This window comes from Saimiri boliviensis, chromosome 2, assembly GCF_048565385.1.
Source record: "Saimiri boliviensis isolate mSaiBol1 chromosome 2, mSaiBol1.pri, whole genome shotgun sequence".
Taxonomy (NCBI): Eukaryota; Metazoa; Chordata; class Mammalia; order Primates; family Cebidae; genus Saimiri; species Saimiri boliviensis.
In genome coordinates, this window is record NC_133450.1 from 147,021,959 (window position 1) to 147,041,581 (window position 19,623).

General features: G+C 44.3%; 1 protein-coding gene across 4 annotated transcripts in view; it reads right to left on the minus strand.

Moving 5' to 3' along the window:
- The window catches only part of PCSK5 (proprotein convertase subtilisin/kexin type 5), a 467,438-nt gene extending 448,349 nt beyond the window's left edge, over positions 1 to 19,089 (minus strand). For all 4 annotated transcript variants that reach the window (XM_074394654.1, XM_074394653.1, XM_074394657.1 and 1 more), the window contains exon 1: positions 18,378 to 19,089. In XM_074394654.1, coding sequence (XP_074250755.1) covers positions 18,378 to 18,569 — 192 coding nt within the window. In that variant the 5' untranslated portion in view covers positions 18,570 to 19,089. The remainder of the gene's footprint in view (positions 1 to 18,377) is intronic.
- Between the last annotated feature and the right edge of the window lie 534 nt (positions 19,090 to 19,623).

Consider the following 19,623-nt stretch of genomic DNA (forward strand, 5'->3'; position numbering starts at 1 on the left):
TCACTCACTGACTGTAAATGAAGGGACACGTGTCACTTCTGCTCACATTTCCCCGGCCAACAAAAGTCACCTGGACATGCTCAACACCACATATAGGGAAATTCAATCTTATAACACAGCCAAGGGAGAGAACCAGAAACAGTCAGTGGGCAGTACTAACAACTGCTGCAGGATTTATTTACTGTCTGCCTGGCTTTGCCCACTGCCATTTATCCATTTTAGAATATGTTTCTGAGGGTATTTGAACTGCAGAAAACTCTTCTAGGTGCCAGCTGAGACACAAAGGTGAACCACATAGAAATCCTATCTTGTTTATTTTTTTTTTCTTTGGAGATGGAGTCTTGCTCTGTCACCCAGGCTGGGTGGCATGATCCTGGCTCACTGCAATCTCCGCCTCCTGGGTTCCAGCAATCCTCCTGCTCAGCCTCCCAGAGTAGCTGGGACTACAGGTGCACACCACCATGCCTGGCTAATTTTTGTAATTTTAGTAGAGATGGGGTTTTACTATGTTAGCCAGGCTGGTCTAGAACTCCTGACCTCAGGTGATGTGCTCGCCTCAACCTCCCAAATTGCTGGGATTCAGGCATGAGCCACTGCACCTTGCCAAGAAATCCTATGTTTAAGGGGATTATTATCTAGCAGAGGAGAGAAAATCAGAAAGATAGATAAATAGATAGTATGTAAGATGAAAATGCCAAATGCCAATAAAAAGAAGTATACAAGGTTCCATGAGAGTTTAAACAAAGGAGGTCTTAGCCATAGGAAGTTTCATTTGAGGAAATGACATCTGAGAAGGGCTTTGTAAAACACGGCGAGATCTGGACATGCAGATGTCCAGGCAGTAAGCATGACATGAGTAGACGCAGAAAAGCAGGACATGCCAGTGCATGTGCACAGAATGGCAAAATAGTCGGGTTGAATGATGTTGAAAACATAAAAGAAGGAACGGGAAGAAAAGAGAAGAAAAAGGAAGAGGAAGAAGTCAAGTCTTTTTGACCAAAGGAAAGGGAGAGACAGTGGGGACAGGATAAGACTTGCACAATAATCCAAATAAGAGTGACAAAGACCTTACTGACAGTAGGTCTATCACAACTGTGAGGAAGGATTAGCTCTACTCTCAAACCGTACATCCCATGAAAATGCTCAGCTTTTCCATTGCTCCTTTATCTGACCTAGAAAATAGAACTCACCTTTCCCTCTATCTGCCCAAGCCTGAAGGCCTGGACATTTGCGGCTTGGATCTGATAAAAGAAAAGAGGCCAAATGGGGAGACTATCTCTATTGAGAGATTGGTTTCTGGCCATGTCACCCAACCAAGAGAATGTTCCTTTTATCATTAAAGGGAGTTAACTCCCAATAAATATTTGTTCTATTTGTTCTGAGTTTGTTTCCTATCTCCAAGGATGTTTCTGAAGCCACTCCTTAAGGACTGAGCTGCGGGCTTAATTTATGTCTGTTTGTTCTAGAGTCTGCAATTACTCCTCCTCTCCAGATTTAACTTCAGTGTTTGGTGATTAAAAGGCCAATCCAGCTAGGCCCTGCCATGAGCCTCTGACCGTGACAAGAGTCTACAACTTATTTGATACAGAACCTTAGGACCTTTCATATGCACCAAACCTGCTTGTTTTTGCTACTTGTACATACACAGTAAAATTTGCCCGTGATTAGAAATTGTTCCTTACTACTGACCAGTTCCTTCATTAGGGAACTCTGTGCTGTTCTTCCCACTGCTCCAATAGACAAAAGACTTTCACTGCCACCCCAGGGAGATGGTCACAGCCAGAAGGGTTCTTAGGGTTCACCAAGATCCACAGAGAAGCAATCCCAGTCGTAGGATAATCTGGTATTTGGCTCTCGGAGTGGATGCTGTCACACTGTGTACTCTGACTCTCACACCAGGAATGCTCATAGAAGTCAAAATCAGAAGAATGAACCTGCTAAAAGTTAAGGGCTAGGCTATTTCCCAGGAAGCCTGGACTTCTGAATCCACATGCAAATGATTCATCAATGCTGGACCACTGCTTTTTGCCATACCGCTTTATAGAATACACAATGCACTATTGATTTTATTCTTGACTGTATAGAATTTTTTTGTAATTTTTCTCCAATGTTCATATTTATTTTACATTGTATGTACATTCCATGTCTGCAAAATACTTTAGAATTCAACCAATATTTAATGACTATGTATAAAGAGTGAGACACTATGCTATATGCTACAGAGTAATAATTAAATCCCTGTAGAAAGAAAACATAAAAGAAAAACTTAACTGTATTTAATCCCCTAAGAGAATTTTGGGCAAGCTATTATGCAAGTCAATCAAGTTAAAAATCAGAGCTATTTTACCTATACCTATAGTTTACCCATACATCCAAAGCAAAATGTAGGTAAAGAAGTGATATTTAACGAGACAGGGCGCATTCAGCCTAGTATGGCCACAGACAAGAGGTGACATTTGAGAGGTGTCTTCAAGAAGAGATAAAATTTCCAGTGGAGCAACAGATCAGGAGAATAACTCAGGCGGAAAGACTGACACAGCAACAGGAAAGCATTGAGCGAAATATCTAGGGAACAATGGGAAGGTCAGTCTAGTTTTATTAAGGGAAAGAGTAGGAGAAATGATGGAAAAGATATTTCAGGACAAGTAGGTACAGGCCTTTAAAAGCCTAGAGAAGGAATCCACTGCAATGTGATAGGCCAAGGAGAGCTACTGGTGACTTCTGAACAGGGAAATGACATCACCAAAATTAAGCCTTACGATCATCCTCTCCAATCCCAAGCTCCACCTCTTCTTCCTTGTTAACTAGTCTCCATTTACCCTGCCTGGCCTTCTCTTCCTCAGAGGCCTTTGCATTTGCTATCTCCTTTACAAAGACCTTGCCCAACTCCAGACTACAATGTAGTTGGTGCTTTCTTAAAATTAGGTATCCACTCAAGTGTTTCCTCCTCTGTGAGTTTCCCTGACCAACGAAAAGAGTTCTCTCACCCTTGGTCACACTTTAGTATCCTAACATGTTGCTTTCCAACAGCACCTATCATAATTTGAAATTATTTTACTCATGTCATTACTGGCTAATGACTTGTCTCCTCCCACTATGATACAAGCACCATGTGAGCAGACAAATGTGGTTGTATTGTGCATAGCAGAATGGCTAATAAAATAGGTACCCAATAACTATTTCACAGCTGTATTGAGATATAATTCACATACCAAACAGTTCACGCATTTAAAGCAGTAGTCCCCAATCTTTTTGGCACCAGGGACCAGTTTCCTGGAAGACAATTTTTCCACACACAGGGGAGGGTGTGATGGTTTGGGGATGGAACTGTTCTACCTCAGATCATCAGGTATTAGTTAGATTCTCACAAGGAGCACAGAAACTAGATCCCTCACATGCACAGTTCACAATAGGGTTTGCGCTCCTATGAGAATCTAACATCCCCACTGATCTGACAGGAGGTGGAACAGCTCACCTGCCGCTTACTTCCTGCTGTTCAGCCTGGTTCCTATTAGGCCACGGACCATATCAGTCCACAGTCTGGGGGTTAGGGACCCCTGCTTTCAAGTAGAGTATTAAATTGTTTTTAGCATGTTCACAACGTTGTACAAAAATCACCATAATCAATTTTATTATTATTATTATTACAGAGTCTTGCTGTCATCCAGGCTGGAATGCAGTGGCATAATTACAGCTCACTGCATCCTCAAAATTCTTGGGCTCAAGCCATATTTCTGCCTCAGCTTGTCAAGTAGCTGGGACTACAGGCTACCATGTACTGCTAATTTTTTTTTTTTTTCGGTAGAGACCAGAGGGTCTCACTTTACTGCCCAGGCTGGTCTTGAACTTCTAGCCCCAAGCAATTCTCCCACTTTGGCTTCCTGAAGTGTTGGGATTACAGGCAAGAGCCAGTGAACCTGGTCAACAATCAATTTTAGAACATTTAATCACCTCCCAAGAAATCTCATACCTATTAGCAGCCACTCCCCATTTCCCACCAACACTTCCAGCCTTACACAACCACTAATCTACCTCTGTCTCTACAGACCTCTGCTAAATCTGGACATATCCTATAAACAGAATGATATAATATGTGGCCTTTTGTGACTGCTTCCTTTCACTTAGCGTAATATTTTCAAGGTTCATCCACATTGTAGCATGTATCAGAACTTCATTTCCATTGTGAAAAAATAGTTCACAATATTAATATGAATACACTATATTTTGTTTATCCATTTATCCATTGTTTATCCATTTATCCGTTACTTTTCCATTTATCCGGTGATAGTTGGGCTTTTTCTACTTTTTGGCTATTGTGAATAATGCTATCGTGAACAATTTATCTACAAGATTTTGTGTGGACATATGTTTTCATTTCTGTTGGGTATACATTTAGGAGTGAACTGCTAGGTCACACAGTAACTGTATGTTTCACCTTTTAAGGAACTGTCAGACAATTTTCCAAAGTGGTCTCACAGCTTTACATTCCCATTAGCACATTCCCTATGTAAACTGCAGAGTTTACAACGGGAATGATCTTTTTTATCATAGCCATCCTACTGAGTGTAAACCGGTAAGTAGCTTACTGAGGGTTTGACTTACATTTCCCTGACGACTGATGACGTTCAACGTCTTAGATATGCTTCTTGGCTATTTGCATATGTGCTTTCGAAAAACGTCTACTCAGATCGTCTGTGCCCATTTTTAATTGGGCAGCTGGCCTTTTATTACTGAGAGTGAGAATTCATTATACATTTTGGATGCAAGTCCTCCTTAGATACGATTTGCAAATATTTGCTCCCATTCTGTGGGTTGTCCTTTTTTTTTTTTTTTTTTATTGCATTTTAGGTTTTGGGGTACATGTGATGAACATGCAAGATTGTTGCATAGGTACACACATGGCAGTGTGCTTTGCTGCCTTCCGTCCCCTCACCTGAATCTGTCATTTCTCCCCGTGCTATCTCTTCCCACCTCCCCACCCCCCGCCCCTCCCCCATTTCCCCCCAACAGACCCCAGTGTGTAGTGTTCCCCTCCCTGTGTCCATGTGTTCTCATTGTTCAACACCCGCCTATGAGCGAGAATATACGGTGTTTGATTTTCTGCTCTTGTGTCAGTTTGCTGAGAATGATGGTTTCCAGGTTCATCCATGTCCCTATAAAGGGGTTGTCCTTTTACTTTCTTGACAGTGTCCCTCAATAACTATTTTTTAAATAAAACAATAAATAGAATTAATCTTTTATGACAAAGGAAACCTGTGGCTGGCTCATAAATATGTGACAACTTCATGGCAGGGCTGGATCTAGAAGGGTGACTCAAGTCACCTGTTTTCAGCTTTGAGTTTCCTTTACTGGTTCCCAGCATTGTCCAACCAGCCCAGAAGCAATGACATCATCCTGTGATGAGTCAAAGAATGCAGCATCTGGTAAATTGGTCCATGAGCACCAAATAGAAAGATGCCCCATAGTTAAACTCAAAGAAAAAAGGTTTTGCTGGAAGCTAGCCTGTAATAAATCCTAAGTGGCCTACAATTTTGTTTTCTCTAGAGAAACTTTGAAATTGATGAATGGGGTTCCCGCCCGACACACAAACATATTAGTTAAATGAAACTATAATAGGCACAGGATGAGTAAGCAGTATCTTTCTAAATTTACATTAGGGATATTTGCTTACAAAATTAAAGGCCCTGGGATGATCTCTCTTCCCTGCTCTGTATTCAGACTACCCAGCTTTATTTTGGTTGAGGAACTCTCACCAGAGAAAACAAGGTGCAAGCATGGGAACATGGATATGGAGAGATCTGGTATATTTTTACAGCTGTAAGAGCTTCTCAGTATAGAAAAATACCAGATATTAAGTACTTATTACAAAAATATCATCCCTAAAGTACTTATTTGAGATAACACATACATATATGTGTGTGTGTGTGTGTGTATATATATATATATATATATATACACAGAGAGAGAGAGAGAGAGAGAGAGAGAAAGTGAGAGAGAGAGAATATAAACACTTTGTCATACTGGGAAAGGCAACAAGGAAAGACTTGCTTTTAATAAATCTTAACTAGGTTCAATGCTGGTATGGTATCCGAAATCTAATTTTCCCAGGATAGAATTAACCTCTTAGATAATGCACAAAAAATTGAAATAGAAACTTAAATACTTCGTGATGCTAACCTAAATTAGCAATCAGATTGTCATACAAATGTAAACAAGATTATTATATAGAATAATTGAAAAATGTTACATGAGATAGAGCAATCTATAAATAATTTTAAAGACTCATATTTAAAAATATATCTATATTCCTATAAGGTGGTAAAGTTTAGGCTAAGAATAAATGAAACGCATGTTCAGAACACAGATTTACTGTACTATATAAAATATGTTTATAAAGGGCAGAATACATGACATGTGAATAAGTTAGAGTTATAATTATCTGTTATAATTCTGAGATGGAAAGTAGACTATGTGACAACTTAAGCTAAAAGTCAACCTAAAATATGAGCTCGTGTAGACCATTTTAAAAATCATTCTTAAGTATTATGTTCTGGTTTTACATTCTCTGTTTCCACTGTTCCCTCTATATTCAGTGTTCAACGCAATCTTCAGTTTTTAAACCGAATATGGGAAGGTGCATTTGGGATTTGAAAGCAATCACCCATGTGTCTGTCTTTATCCCTTAAGTTGGTATGGGACCTGCAGTGCAAATAATAGCACACAGATGCGTAAAGCAGAGATAATACCTACATTTACCCAAAGAGAATAAAATGCGGGGTAAGCGTCACGTTTATCTGCCCAGTGGATACATCAGCACAAATTACTTGGAATCGTCTTCTTCTACACACTGATAACCCCTCAAATACTCTACCCTCTCTTTCTTGACTCTTTCAACCCATTAGCCTTCGCCTGTTCTCTGTCTGTCGTCTCCTCTGCATCTCCATACCCTGGACGTTGTCACTGAGCAGAACAACTCTAGCTAATAGTTTACAAAAAAATAAAATACTCTCTGGGATGGCTCTCATTTTTCTGCTTCTACCACTGTTATCAAACTGGCCATCCATTTTTCTTTTGTTCATAAAGCCCCTACACCCAGCCAATTCCTTTGGTCCAGTAGTCCCATTTTGGCCCCACTACCTTCCTCACAGCCTGTGGTCAACCACGTCAGAGGTGGCACCTTTCGTATTCAAGAACTGTTTGCCTTCTAGTTTCCCAGAGTCTTTCTCCTTCTTACTCTGGTGAATTCAAACTCCTTGTTTTGTCATTTTCTTTCTTCCTTCCTTCCTTCCTCCTTCCTTCCTCTCTCTCTCTCTCTCTCTCTCTCTCTCTCTCTCTCTCTCTCTCTCTCTTTTTAAAGATGGAGTCTTGCTCTGTTGCCAGGCTGGAGTGCAGTGGTGTAATCTCGGCTCACTGCAACCTCTGCCTCCCGGGTTCAAGAGATTCTCCTGCCTCAGCCTCCTGAGTAGCTGGGATTACAAGGCACTCACCATCACGCTCAGCTAATTTTTCTATTTTTAATAGAGACAGGGTTTCACCATGTTGGCCAGGCTGCTCTCGAACTCCTGATCACCCTGTTTTGGCTTCCCAAGGTGCTGGGATGACAAGTGTGAGCCAGTGTGCACGGCCTGTTTTGTCCTTTTCTAATCTCAGGCTCCTAAGCATTAGTGAGAAAGGCACAAAACAATACAGACTGGTTCATTTCTTCTTCACTCACTCATTTCATCGCTACTCGCTGTGCAATGGCTAAGGACAAGCAGCAAATAACCTCATTGCTATTTGGCACATTTTTATACAGTCATCATTCATTGACTGTCATCAGCATTTCCTAAAAGTCTTTCAAAATACTCAAGTATCCAGACATCCATTTCACCCCGTCGCCCCCCTCCCCACCTCAACTTGCCACAGGTGGTCTTCACCTTTTTTTTTTTTTTTTTTTTACTTTTAAGTTCTGGGATATACATGTAGAATGTGCAGGATTGTTACATAGGTATACATGTGCCATGGTGGTTTGTTGCACCAATCAATGGTTTTAAGCCCCGCATGCGTTAGGTATTTGTCCTAATGTTATCCCTCCCCTAGCCCTCCATCCCCTGACAGGCCCTGGTGTGTGATGTTCCCCTCCCTGTGTCCATGTGTTCTCATTGTTCAACTCCCCCTTATGAGTGAGAACATGTGGTGTTTGGTTTTCTGTTCCTGTGTTAGTTTGCTGAGAATGATGGCTTCCAGGTTCATCCATGTCCCTGCAAAGGACATGAACTCATTCTTTTTTATGGCTGCATAGTATTCCATGGTGTATATGTGCCACATTATTTTATCCAGTCTATCACTGATGGGCATTTGGGTTGGTTCCAAGTCTTTGCTATTGTAAATAGTGCTGCAATAAACATACATGTTCATATGCCTTGAGAGTAGAATGATTTATAATCCTTTTAAGTAACTGAGATTGAGGCCACTCTACACTTCCTTTTCTCCTCAGCAGAACTCCTCTGACTTGCCACTCGCCCTTCCTTCCTGTTTAGTCTGAGGCACCAACATTTCTCTTCCTTTCCAGACAGATTTTTTATTCCTCTTTACTTACGCCCTGTATGCCCCCTGCCCGCGTGCCCACTGTGTTTCTCCTGTGCCACACACTGTTCTAGGTGCTGGGGATACAATCATGAATGAGGCACTGCCCTCTCAAAAAGCTCACCAACAAGTGGAAGGATAGATGTGTAATTACACACATACACAAATTCACATACAATTGGGGTGACTGTATCTTTTCTCAACTTGGACATGTTTGAGAGTGAATGAGGAGGTGAAAAATAATTAGTGGGGTGAACTGATTTACTGCAGAGTAAAAAAAAAAATTTTTTTTTTTTTGAGACGGAGTCTTACTCTGTCACCCAGTCTGGAGTGCAGTGGCACTAGGCTCACTGCTGCCCCCGTGATCTCGCCTCACTGCTGCTTTGGCCTCCCAGGCTCAAGCAACTCTCCCAGATTGCTGCAACTACAGCTGTATGCCACCACAGCTGGCTAATTTTTGTATTTTTGGTAGACACGGGGTTTCACCATTTTACCCAAGCTGGTCTCAAACTCCTGGCCTCAAGTGATTTGCCTGCCTCAGCCTCCCAAAGTGCTGGGATTACAGGCATGAGCCACTGTACCTGGCCAAAAAATTTTAAACCAGATATAGTAACTCATTTACTGAGTATGTGTTGCCAGGTACTATTCTAGCTACTTTTAACTCATCCTCACAATGATTGTATGGGGGATCACTCTTGTTATTACATCCTTTTCACACATGAAGAAACTGAGTAACAGAGAATTTAAGACACTTAACTAGGGTCCCCAGCCAGGAAGGAGCAGTATTAGGTTTCAAACCCTTTTAATTCTAAACCTATGATCCTAACTACTTCAGCACATTGGCTAGAAAGAGATGAAAGGAGGGAATGGAGGCCAGCAGGTGGGTAGAAGCCGATGGGCAATGCAAAACTGTTGTACTCCGTTTCTCCTGCCCCACAAGCTGACCTCCACTCCACTATCCAATCAAGCACTGGCGCTAAGAGCACTGGAAGCCGTATTACCACTTAGCACACATCCTCCTGGATTCTTTCTATAGCACTTCTTACTACTGCACACCATCCAAAGGAGGAACCCTTTCTTCCCATGGCTCTCTGCATCTTCGTGGCCTCCCCAGCCCTTTCATCTACTCCCATTCTCCCTTGCTCCCTAAGTGGAGACATTCTTCTGTCTGCCTTCTCGTCTCAGTTTCCCTCTCTTCATGCTTCGTCTCTTAACAATGCTAAGCCCTTCCACAAGCTTCCTTTACACTAAGGTTGATGAGTGCCAATTTTTACTCCAAACTAAATGTTCTTCCACCTACTAGACATTGCTATCTGCATGTCCTTCTATCTTCCAACAAAAAGAATGTTGATGATCCCACTTATATGTGGAATCTGGCGGGGAAGGTGTTGACTACATATAAACAGTAAAACAGTGACTATTAGGGGTGAGGAGAGGGAGGAGGGAGATGAGGGTCAAAGGGTGCAAACTCACAGTTATGTAGGATGAATCTGTCTAGAGATGGAATGTGTGGCAGGAGTGCTAGGGATATACAACATGATAATACTGTGTTGTTTACTGAAAAGTTGCTAAGAGACTAGCACACAGATTACCACAAATAGAACGGGTAACTGTGGAAGATGATAAATATGTAAATTTGCTTACCTGTAACAATCATTTCATTGTATATGTATATATCAAAATATGTTGTATATCTTAAATATATATAATACAAATAAATCTAAAAGAAAACTAATGCTGGGCCTATCCTTTTGCTCTCAAAAATGATCCTGCAGACTGTCTTCATTCTACAAAATGGTCCACCATTCTCCTGGTCCCTAGGCTAACACTTTGCAGCTACCTTCGCATTCTCCCTCCTCCTCATCCCCTACTTCCATTTAGTTACCCAGCCCTATTGAATCATCCTCTACAAGAACTTCCAAATCTTTCCATTGTCACGGCTCCTGTTTTCAGTATCAGTAATCTTTGCCAACACAATCACCACTCTGCCATTCTGCATTCAGTTCATCGTGCACACTGCTACCAGCAGACTCTCCCAAGGCATAACTGAACCATCCTACACTACCCAGAAGTCCATTATGATTTGTCTTACCAAATGATAGTTACGGGTGAAAACGTTCCAGCTCCTTGAGAACAGAGGACGTTTTCTGATCTATATGTTACATGATAGACTCACATTGGTGGAATCAGTGGGTTGTTGCCTCTCCTCAGGAATCTTCAATATAAACTTATCCTAAATGACAACATTGAAATTCTCTAGCCTAGGAATTTAGGGCCTGCACGACCTGATCTCTAGTGGGTTTCTTCCTTATCCCACATCTCTTTTCTCTTATTCTAGAAACAGCAGCCCACTTTCCTTTGGGGAACCATCCCTACCCAACTGGTGGACTGCTCATCAAAGGTCAACATCTCCCTTCAAAGGAGGACATGGGACCCAAGCTCACCCATCAAAATATTGCTACCCTCCTAGACAAAGTGATTTTTGGCCCACACGTGGGGATACGACCCCACCCAATGAGGGGTCTTTTTCAGGGGTTAATTTCAATACTGGATAAGAAAGGTATGAAGAAGCACATGAATTTGCTGCTTTCTGGAAAGCGCCTTTGAGGAAAAAGGAGAAATAGTTGACATTAGCACTACCTCTGGCTTTTCAGCTGGACAGGCCCACAGTCATTATTTTTGAAACTCTTGGATTTAAACATGTTCCAGAATTCAGAATTCTATCAGGTGACAAAAGCACAATCAGGCACATACTCGAGTATTACATACACCTCTCCATGGATCAAGGGCAACATGCCCACAATCAAGCTCATTCATGTTTCTGCAATGAAACAAATTAATGACCTAATTAATGTCAGTTGAGGTCAGGGCAGGTTTTGCGAGGAAGAAAGTGCGGATCAGGTAAAATCTGACTACAAAATGGGTTTAGCTTCTGCTTTCGGAAATGCACATAAATGCATGTGAATCTGTTTAAACCAACAAATGCCCAGTCTGCTTATCTGCTTGTTTGTTCGTTTTACTTAAGCAGTATGAGGTTGATTTTTGACACCTGCACCTGAAAGAGTCCATCTCTGTTCCTCATGTGCCTATTGTGTTTCAGTTTTACTTCCCACTAGTCTTCTACACAGATCACACTGGAGTCAAACTAAAAGACTGTGTTTTGATACTTTAAATAGAAAATTTTGCCTGAGCCCTATGGCTCAGGCCTGTAATCCCAGCACTTTGGGAGGCCAAGGCAGGCGGATCACTTGAGGTCAGGAGTTCGAGACCAGCCTGGTCAACATGGTGAAACCCTATCTCTACTAAAAAATACTAAAATGAGTCAGGCATGGTAGCACATGCCTGTAATCCCAGCTCCTCCAGAGGCTCAGATAGGAGAATCGCTTGTGCCTGAGAGGCAGCAGTTGTAGTGAGCTGAGATAGCAACACTACTGCATTCAAGCCTGGGCCACAAAGCGAGACTCCATCTTAAAAAAAAAAAAGAAAGAAAGAAAATCTTGCCACTTTCGTATTTGTATATGTCTTATAAAGAAGGGCTATCCAACAGGAGATGGGAGCCTTAGCTGGCTGATTTTCTTGTCAGTTGCCCCCACCCCAGCCCTGTCTCCATGGCTCCTGGAGGAAAAGTATAGCTATCACATCGTCCTAAGTGAGAATCAGGCACACCACTCACTCCTCTTCCTTTCAGTCCCCATTATATCCCCATGGACAATCACCAGACTCTGTAAAGTCGCTGCATGCTGTTATTTTCCTTGGAGTGCCTCTGCACCTCTTTGGTGTCATTAAAGATCATCTAATGCTCCCTATACCTTATTTGAGCTATCTACAAACTCATCTTTACTACTAGGGCACCTGATTTCACAGCAACCCTATGACACGGATGGAGCAGGTATTATGGTTCCCTATTTGAAAAATGAAGAACAGAGGGTCAGGTTGGTTGATAAAAGCAAAGAACCTGGAATTTCACTCAAACCTGGCTCTTAATCTTGTTTTCTTTCCCATATAATTTTACTCCCAGGATGAACTCAAATTCGAGAATTTACTGGCATTGATTGTTCCTTCTTGGTACTCTTAGATGTAGAGATAGATAATCTGTTGAAACTAATGAGAACACTACATGAGTTATTTTACTCTAAACTGTGTGCAAATTGTACTCTGGTAAAAATAAAAATTGACATATATATGCTATGTATATATACATATATTACACACATACATATCTGTGTATATATTATATATAGGTCTATGTGTGTATGTGTGTGTGGGTGTGCGTGTATTCTAGCATGCATGAATGTCTATAAGCATTTATTTTTACCAGCCAGGAAGCTAAAGTCAGCTTTTTTTGTCATTGATTACAACCTGAATTAAATGAATAATGAAGTCTCAATGCAGAGCGATGCCTGGAGATACTTTAGCCTTGGTGAAAACCAGACACTGCTTCACATAACTTGAACCGACAACACAAATACTCCTCCCTGCCCAGGGGATATTTCTGGGTCAGGACTCCCTCTCTCAGCCAAACAGTCAGACATTGCTGAAAATTTTCCCAGCATACTACCCTGTTTCTCTGGCTGACCTTTAAGGTTAGGATCTCTGGATATAAGCCCATGAAAGACATTGATAAGGCAAAGTCAGCTGCCTTTAGGCTTACAAAAATGTAGTTTTTCACTTCAAACAGACCCCTGAAATCCCCAGTGACCACATACAAGCCATTCCTTATCTATAAGGTTAATGCAACAGACTCACCATCGTCAGGCCACGCACTCTAAACTCTAAATTGCTTTTTCCTGTCAAGGTTCCCCTACTATTCCTTCATTGGCCTCATCATAAGAAATATGTGGCTGGGTGTGGTGGCTCATGCCAGTAATCACAGCACTTTGGGAGGCAAAGGCGAGCGGATCACAAGGTCAGGTGTTCAAGACCAGCCTGGGTAACACGGTAAAACCCCGTCTCAACTAAAAATACAAAAATTAGCCAGGTGTGGTGGTGTGTGCCCATAGTCCTAGCTACTAGGGAGGCTGAGGCAGAAGAATCGCTTGAACCTGGGAGGCAGATACTGCAGTGAGCTGAGATCGCTCCACTGCACTCCAGCTTGGGTGACAGAGACTCTGTCTCAAAATATATATATATGCATATGAGAGTGGGTGGCAGGGATCAGGGCTAAGGTTTTTGGGCATAAAGAGCTGCCCCGTGCAAAGCCAGATGTATCACCCAGAGATCAACCTGGGACTACAGCACCAGTTAAGTCTCCCGTTTACAAAATGCCTAAGAATTTATTAGGCAAGCACAATCCACTCCCACACAACCCCTCAGACTAACCACATCCTCTATTTCCAGTACTATCCATAAGCACCCAGAATTCACTGCCCACTGTGAATCAACCTTTCAAGCATCCTATAATATTCACAGCTCAAAATTAATCAGCAGGGTGGGAGGTGTTCAGGACATCTCTGAATAAAGTTCTTCCGCTCATGTATCTCTTCCTACCTACTTGGAAAATGTTTCTTCTGGCTTTACTCATACAGCTACATTCAGAATGAAAAACAGAATGTAATTGCAAATATAATTTAACAAAATTTCTCAGGTATTTTTCCTCCCTTTCGTCCATCTGCAGTATGCTGATCCTATAACCTTTCATGGTCTATGACAAGGACCCATGAGGGAAGAGGGCCCTCCCATGGGAAATCAATCCTAATTCTTTAGAATCTAACATAAAACTATTTTTAAGCTATTAATATTTTAAATTACTTGTTGAAAAGGAAAATCATTTACCCTGCCTACAAAACTACGATATAGCTCTTGCAATGCAATCTTCAAATATTAATTTTCCTGATCTTCACATTTTACATCTCCATTTTAAAAATGTCTTCCTTTCTCCTTATCTAAAACTTTGGATCTCATTTATTTTGACCTTTCTCCTCAGATTCAGATTAAACAAACCTTTTGCTGCAAGCCTAACTATGTGCTGAGCAATGCATAGTTAACTCGCTCTATTATCTAGAGATTTATTATTTTACAGATGAAGGAACAGAGGCTCCATTAAGTTCAGTGACTTTCCTGCTTTCACAGCCTTGAAAGTGGCCTCTCCAGAGTTTCCAAGTCCACATGCTATCAACAGGGGGGCTCTAGGTAAAATATTTTCCCAGTCAGTATGGCTTGCATCTAGTTTTATCCTTTAGAGGTGTTACTCAAACTGTTACGTGGTTTGGGGAAGGGGCTTTGCTACTGGTAAACTCAGGCTGGAATTAAGGATTATAAGCAACTCGCAGAAGGATAAATACAGCTATTGAGCATTGCAAACAATCTGTTTGTTCACAGGGGACCTTCTCCCTGAATTCTAATAACCAGACATTAATTCTTCTTTGCAGATTTAGTCTGAATGGAGGTCCACAATTAACAATATGTCAGGTCTTATTCCTTTACATCATTTCAATTCTCTAACCAGTAGATTGTTAGCTCAAAGGGTCAGAGCACATGATTAGTGAGTGAGGACAAAGGCCTCTTGCTCCATTCCTGTGCAGGTCAATAGGCATGCACACCTCCTACTCTCGGGCAGCTCAGAAGGTGCTCGTCCGACTAGATACTAAGAGGGCTTGTAGTCAGAACTTGTAGGGAAGAAAAGCAGGGCATTCTGACTCTGATTCTGATGCCAACCAAAATATAATATAAGCTAACATGACCACAACTAACAATGATTATGGTTAAGTATTATTATTGCAGGATTTCAAGGCACAATCATTCACAAAATATAAACATTTTGTGAAAACATGTGCTCGCTCTATAAATAAAGGCAAGAACATCCTCATTTGTGTTCCCTTCTGGAAGTCAAGCACGTCCTTTTTGCTGGTTTGTTGGCTTCTTGTGTTACTCTTCACATCCCATCTTTTATGAACAGAACAGGCACAACTATTCTTCTCCATAGAAACTCCCAAGTCAGAAATGTTACCTCTGGAGACTTTTAAAGGCTAAGATGCTACACAAAACATTACATTGATATTCTGAGTAAATGGTCAAAACCGTACCTTCACTGAAGATATTAAAAATACTACCAGGTTGCTAAATGGCTTCAGAAATAATAACAAGTTTCAGTTCCAATTTGCAATATATAAGATAAGACCCCAAGCCCAAATGGGTAAAAACCAGAACATTCCAGAGACATTTGCAAATTAGTTACTGCCCTCAACTGATCCACAGCTGCTTTACTGATGGAAAAAGAAAAACAAAAGGATGTCTAAAGTGTTGAAGGGTCACAGCAGTAAAGGATGAATAAGGAATACATTTGGCCATTACAGTGCAATGATATTGCACGTGTGAACTCAATTTACCACCCCAAAGACTTAGCATAGGCTTAAGCTCCTTTGATCTACAGAGGAAATGCTCTCCACTGTAGAATAGCTGATCTTTTTACACTGGTTTAAGGGGTCCTCCGTAATCCCTATAAGCACTAAATGTCCTCATCGGCGCTGTAAAAACCACAATAAATCATCTTTGGTGTTATTTGTATGTAAACTTTCTTAGTATTACTTTTTTAATGCAAAGCCACAACTCTTCATTATAAGGCCTTTTGTCAAAAGTCAGGCAGAGGTTGCAGAACATTGCAATGCTGGCTTATTCAAAAACGGATTGCGTGACAATTTCTCCCATCTCACTATGCCAGATTCTGTAATATACCAGTTCTGCTCATTTAATTCAGAGAGGTAACAGCTGTTTCTGCCCTTGTTCTTCAAGTCAAGAAATCTAGGTTTGTTTGAACTAAATAGCTGTGAATTGAGACCAGATATTTGCTTCTAGTCTACTGGAAAATCAGAATTCAAGGAAACGGAGATTTTACTTACTTCCTCCTTCACCCATAGGATGGAAGGGTTCCCTAAAGGCAGGATCCAAGGGGGAGTGGGCTTGCAACAGTCAGAGTCCCAGATCTGAATCATGGCTTTGCCACTGTCCAGCTGGTCTCAGTTTCCTCATCTCCTGTGTGTGAGGTGACATTTGCCAAACAAGGTTGTTTTGACATTAAGAAAGAAGGGTACGTTCAAGAATCTATTATTCCAAAAATGCCTGGCAGGTGTGAGATGTTCAGTGTTAGCAGAACCCGAGATGATTACTACTACTAGCTACTTTCAGGGCATAGGCAGTGCCCAACTTTAAGTTCACGTAACAAGACCTGAACGGACTCGGTGTTTTCTTCCAGAGAAAAAGCAGCCAGTAGAATCCCAACAAGCCTTTAGAATGGAAATCTTCCGCAGATGACAGGCACTCAAGCAACAAAATCTGGCTGGCTTCCCTTACTTCCTCACTTCCAGGGGCGGGAGGGAATAAAAACCGTGCCCCTTGCCCTAGTCTGAGTTCTCCACAGGGCTAGCTTCTCTGGAATGAGTCCTCCCTCTGGGCGGGCAAAGAGCAAGATCTTGTGCTCCTGCTCCTCGGAACACTCCCGCGCTCCCCAGCTCCTTCTAGATGCAGCGACAGCAGCTCTGCCTCCTCTCCAGGCACCGCATTCCCCAGGCGGGCGGGGAGGAGCAGGGGGTGTCCCCGGGTTCCTGGGCGTGCAACGCAGTGGCCTCAGAAACTGCCCGTACTCTTACCACTCCACTGGCACCAGCCAGCACCTCCCTCTCCCTTCCCCCTGGCAGAGCACGCGGGGTGCGTGCACCCGGGGCAGTCCCCAAAGCGCGCCTGCTGGAAAGTGGCCATCCATCACCTCCCATTCCAGCGGATTCTCGCCAGAGCCCAGCCGGGGCCAGCTCCTCCGGCCAGCCCCAAAGATACTTGCGGTGTGTGTGTATGTGTGTGTGTGTGGTGGTGGTGGGGGGGGTACTTTATGGGACTCACTTTCATAGCCCTCTCTACCCTCATTTCTCGCAGGGGTGTAGGGGGAAGAGAACTAGGAAGCCAGGACCACTGAACCCGGAGTACTTCCAAATCCGTTCCACTCCCAATCATCCTCATAGCTTCACCTTAATTTATTGGCATTTCTCCCTAGCAGCGAAGCTCTGCCAAAACCCCGCAAGTAGCACCCCACAAAAACCCCGCGCCCTGCTGCCTGCCCAACTCTCGCCCCACAGCGCAGCCTCCCGGCCTGGCACCTTCCGTCCCAGGGTAAGACTCCTTGTTTTCCCGGAGCGGAACCCAGCCAGCAGGTTTCGGAAGTTTCCCACCTCCTCACTCCAACTCCCTTCCGGGAGCCCCCGCGCGGACCTCGCTTAAGGCGAAGCCTAGAGGTCTCCCCTAAATCTTCGCTCACACAGGGTCCCGCCCCCTCTTCCCTCCCCTCCTTTCTCCTCCCTTCCAGCTCCAGTCCTCGCGCCTCCGGCGTCTCCAGCGCCAGCGGTTCTCTCGCCCAAGAAGAGGAAACTTCTTTCTGGGCTAAATTCAGATCCGAGCAGGAAAGGCTTTTCCTCCCCGCCGGCATCAGAGGCGCGCTCACCCCCTATCCCCGAAAAGACCTCAAATCCTCCTCTCCCCACGATCACCCTCTGAGACTTTGCCTCGGATTTCTAGTGTTACTCGACTTTTCGGGTTAAAAGGTCCAGCCGTCTCTGAAACCACCATGGTGGCACTCTGGATTTTTCCCAAGACCCTACCAGTCCCGCGTGGCTTGCAAAAGACAAGTAAACAAAACATGGACCCGGCAACTTTGGGGTGTCTGTGTGTGTGTGTGTCCGCGCGCGCGCGGGAGACAGAGCATCGCCCAAGAGTTAGGGCAACAGCTGCTAGAGCACATCTGGAAGAGGGGGAGGGGGTTTCACGCAGAGGGGACAAGAAGCCCCCAGTGGCTTCAGGGCCTAGGGCTGGGCCAGCTTGTAGTTCATTACCTGTCCTATGTTGATGAATCCGTACTTGCTGGCGATGCGGTCGGCCTCCGAGAAGCCCCCGGCGATTTTGACTGCCCAGTGGTTGGTGTAGACGCGCGTCCTGCACACCGGGAGCAGGCAGCCCCCGAGCAGCGCCAGGACGCACAGCAGGTCCAGGCGTCCTGGGCAGCAGCAGCGGCTCCCCCAGCCCATCGTCCTGGCGCCTCGCTGCTCCCTAGCTCGCTGGCTGGCTGGCTCAGCGCACTAAGGGCGCGCACAACTAACTTCTCCGGCCTGGGCCGCCCGGCGCGCAGCCCCTGGCCGCCGCAGCTCGCAGCCCCGGGCGATCGGTAGGAGGCGGCTAGCCCCCGCACGGAGCAGAGCAGCGAGCCTCGCGCCGGCTTCTAGACCATCCCTGGGGCCGCGGGGACCTGTGCTCCCAGCTCTCCGGCCCGCGGAGCGCTCGGCGATGCTCCCCGGCTCGGGCGCAGGAGGCGGCTGAGTGGGGCGGGCGTCCTCCGCAGTTGGGCTTCGCCGGGCTCGGCTCCCGGACTCTCCGACTCGCTCTCGTTCCTCCCGGGGCCCCCGAGCGCGGCGGAGACAGCCAGTGAGAGCGGTGCAGGCAGCGACCGGGCGCCCCCTCTGCTGGCCCAGGCTCCGAGCGCTCGCTTGCTCGCTCCCTGCGATCCCTCCGGCTCCGAGCAGCGCGCGGGGATTCTGAGTGGCAATGGCAGCAGCGCCTGCTCTGCATAAATGACTTCCCCCGCCCCCCTTAACACCCCTCCTTTCCCACCTCCCCCTCCTCCTCTCCCTCCTCCGCCCTCCTGAAAGCGGCCGCATCCAGGGCGCCCACCAGGTCCTAGCGCCTCCGGGTTCCCCCAGCTGTAACCTCCAGGGTTCCGTGCAGCAAAGGCAAGTCTTTCCACAACGTTGGGAAGAGAGCTCCGAGGCCATGGTTTTACCCTCCTTTTTCACCTCGCTGCTGGGTTTGTCTGACTGTAAGGCCACTTCCCGAGAGACTGAAGACATTTACACGCCGGTGCGAGTTAAGCACCCTGAGGATTCATTCATCCTCGCTCTCACTGTCCTTAAACGACTAGGCATTTAAGGAGGTCACTTGCGTGTCAATTGCCGAACAAATAACCCGAGATTTTCACTTCGTTAATTCTTCATGCTTTTCAGCAACTGTTTATTTTACACATTCTGCTCCCGGGAGAAGCTACCACACAGGACAGTACTCGCATCGACTCCTAGAAAAGCCAACCAC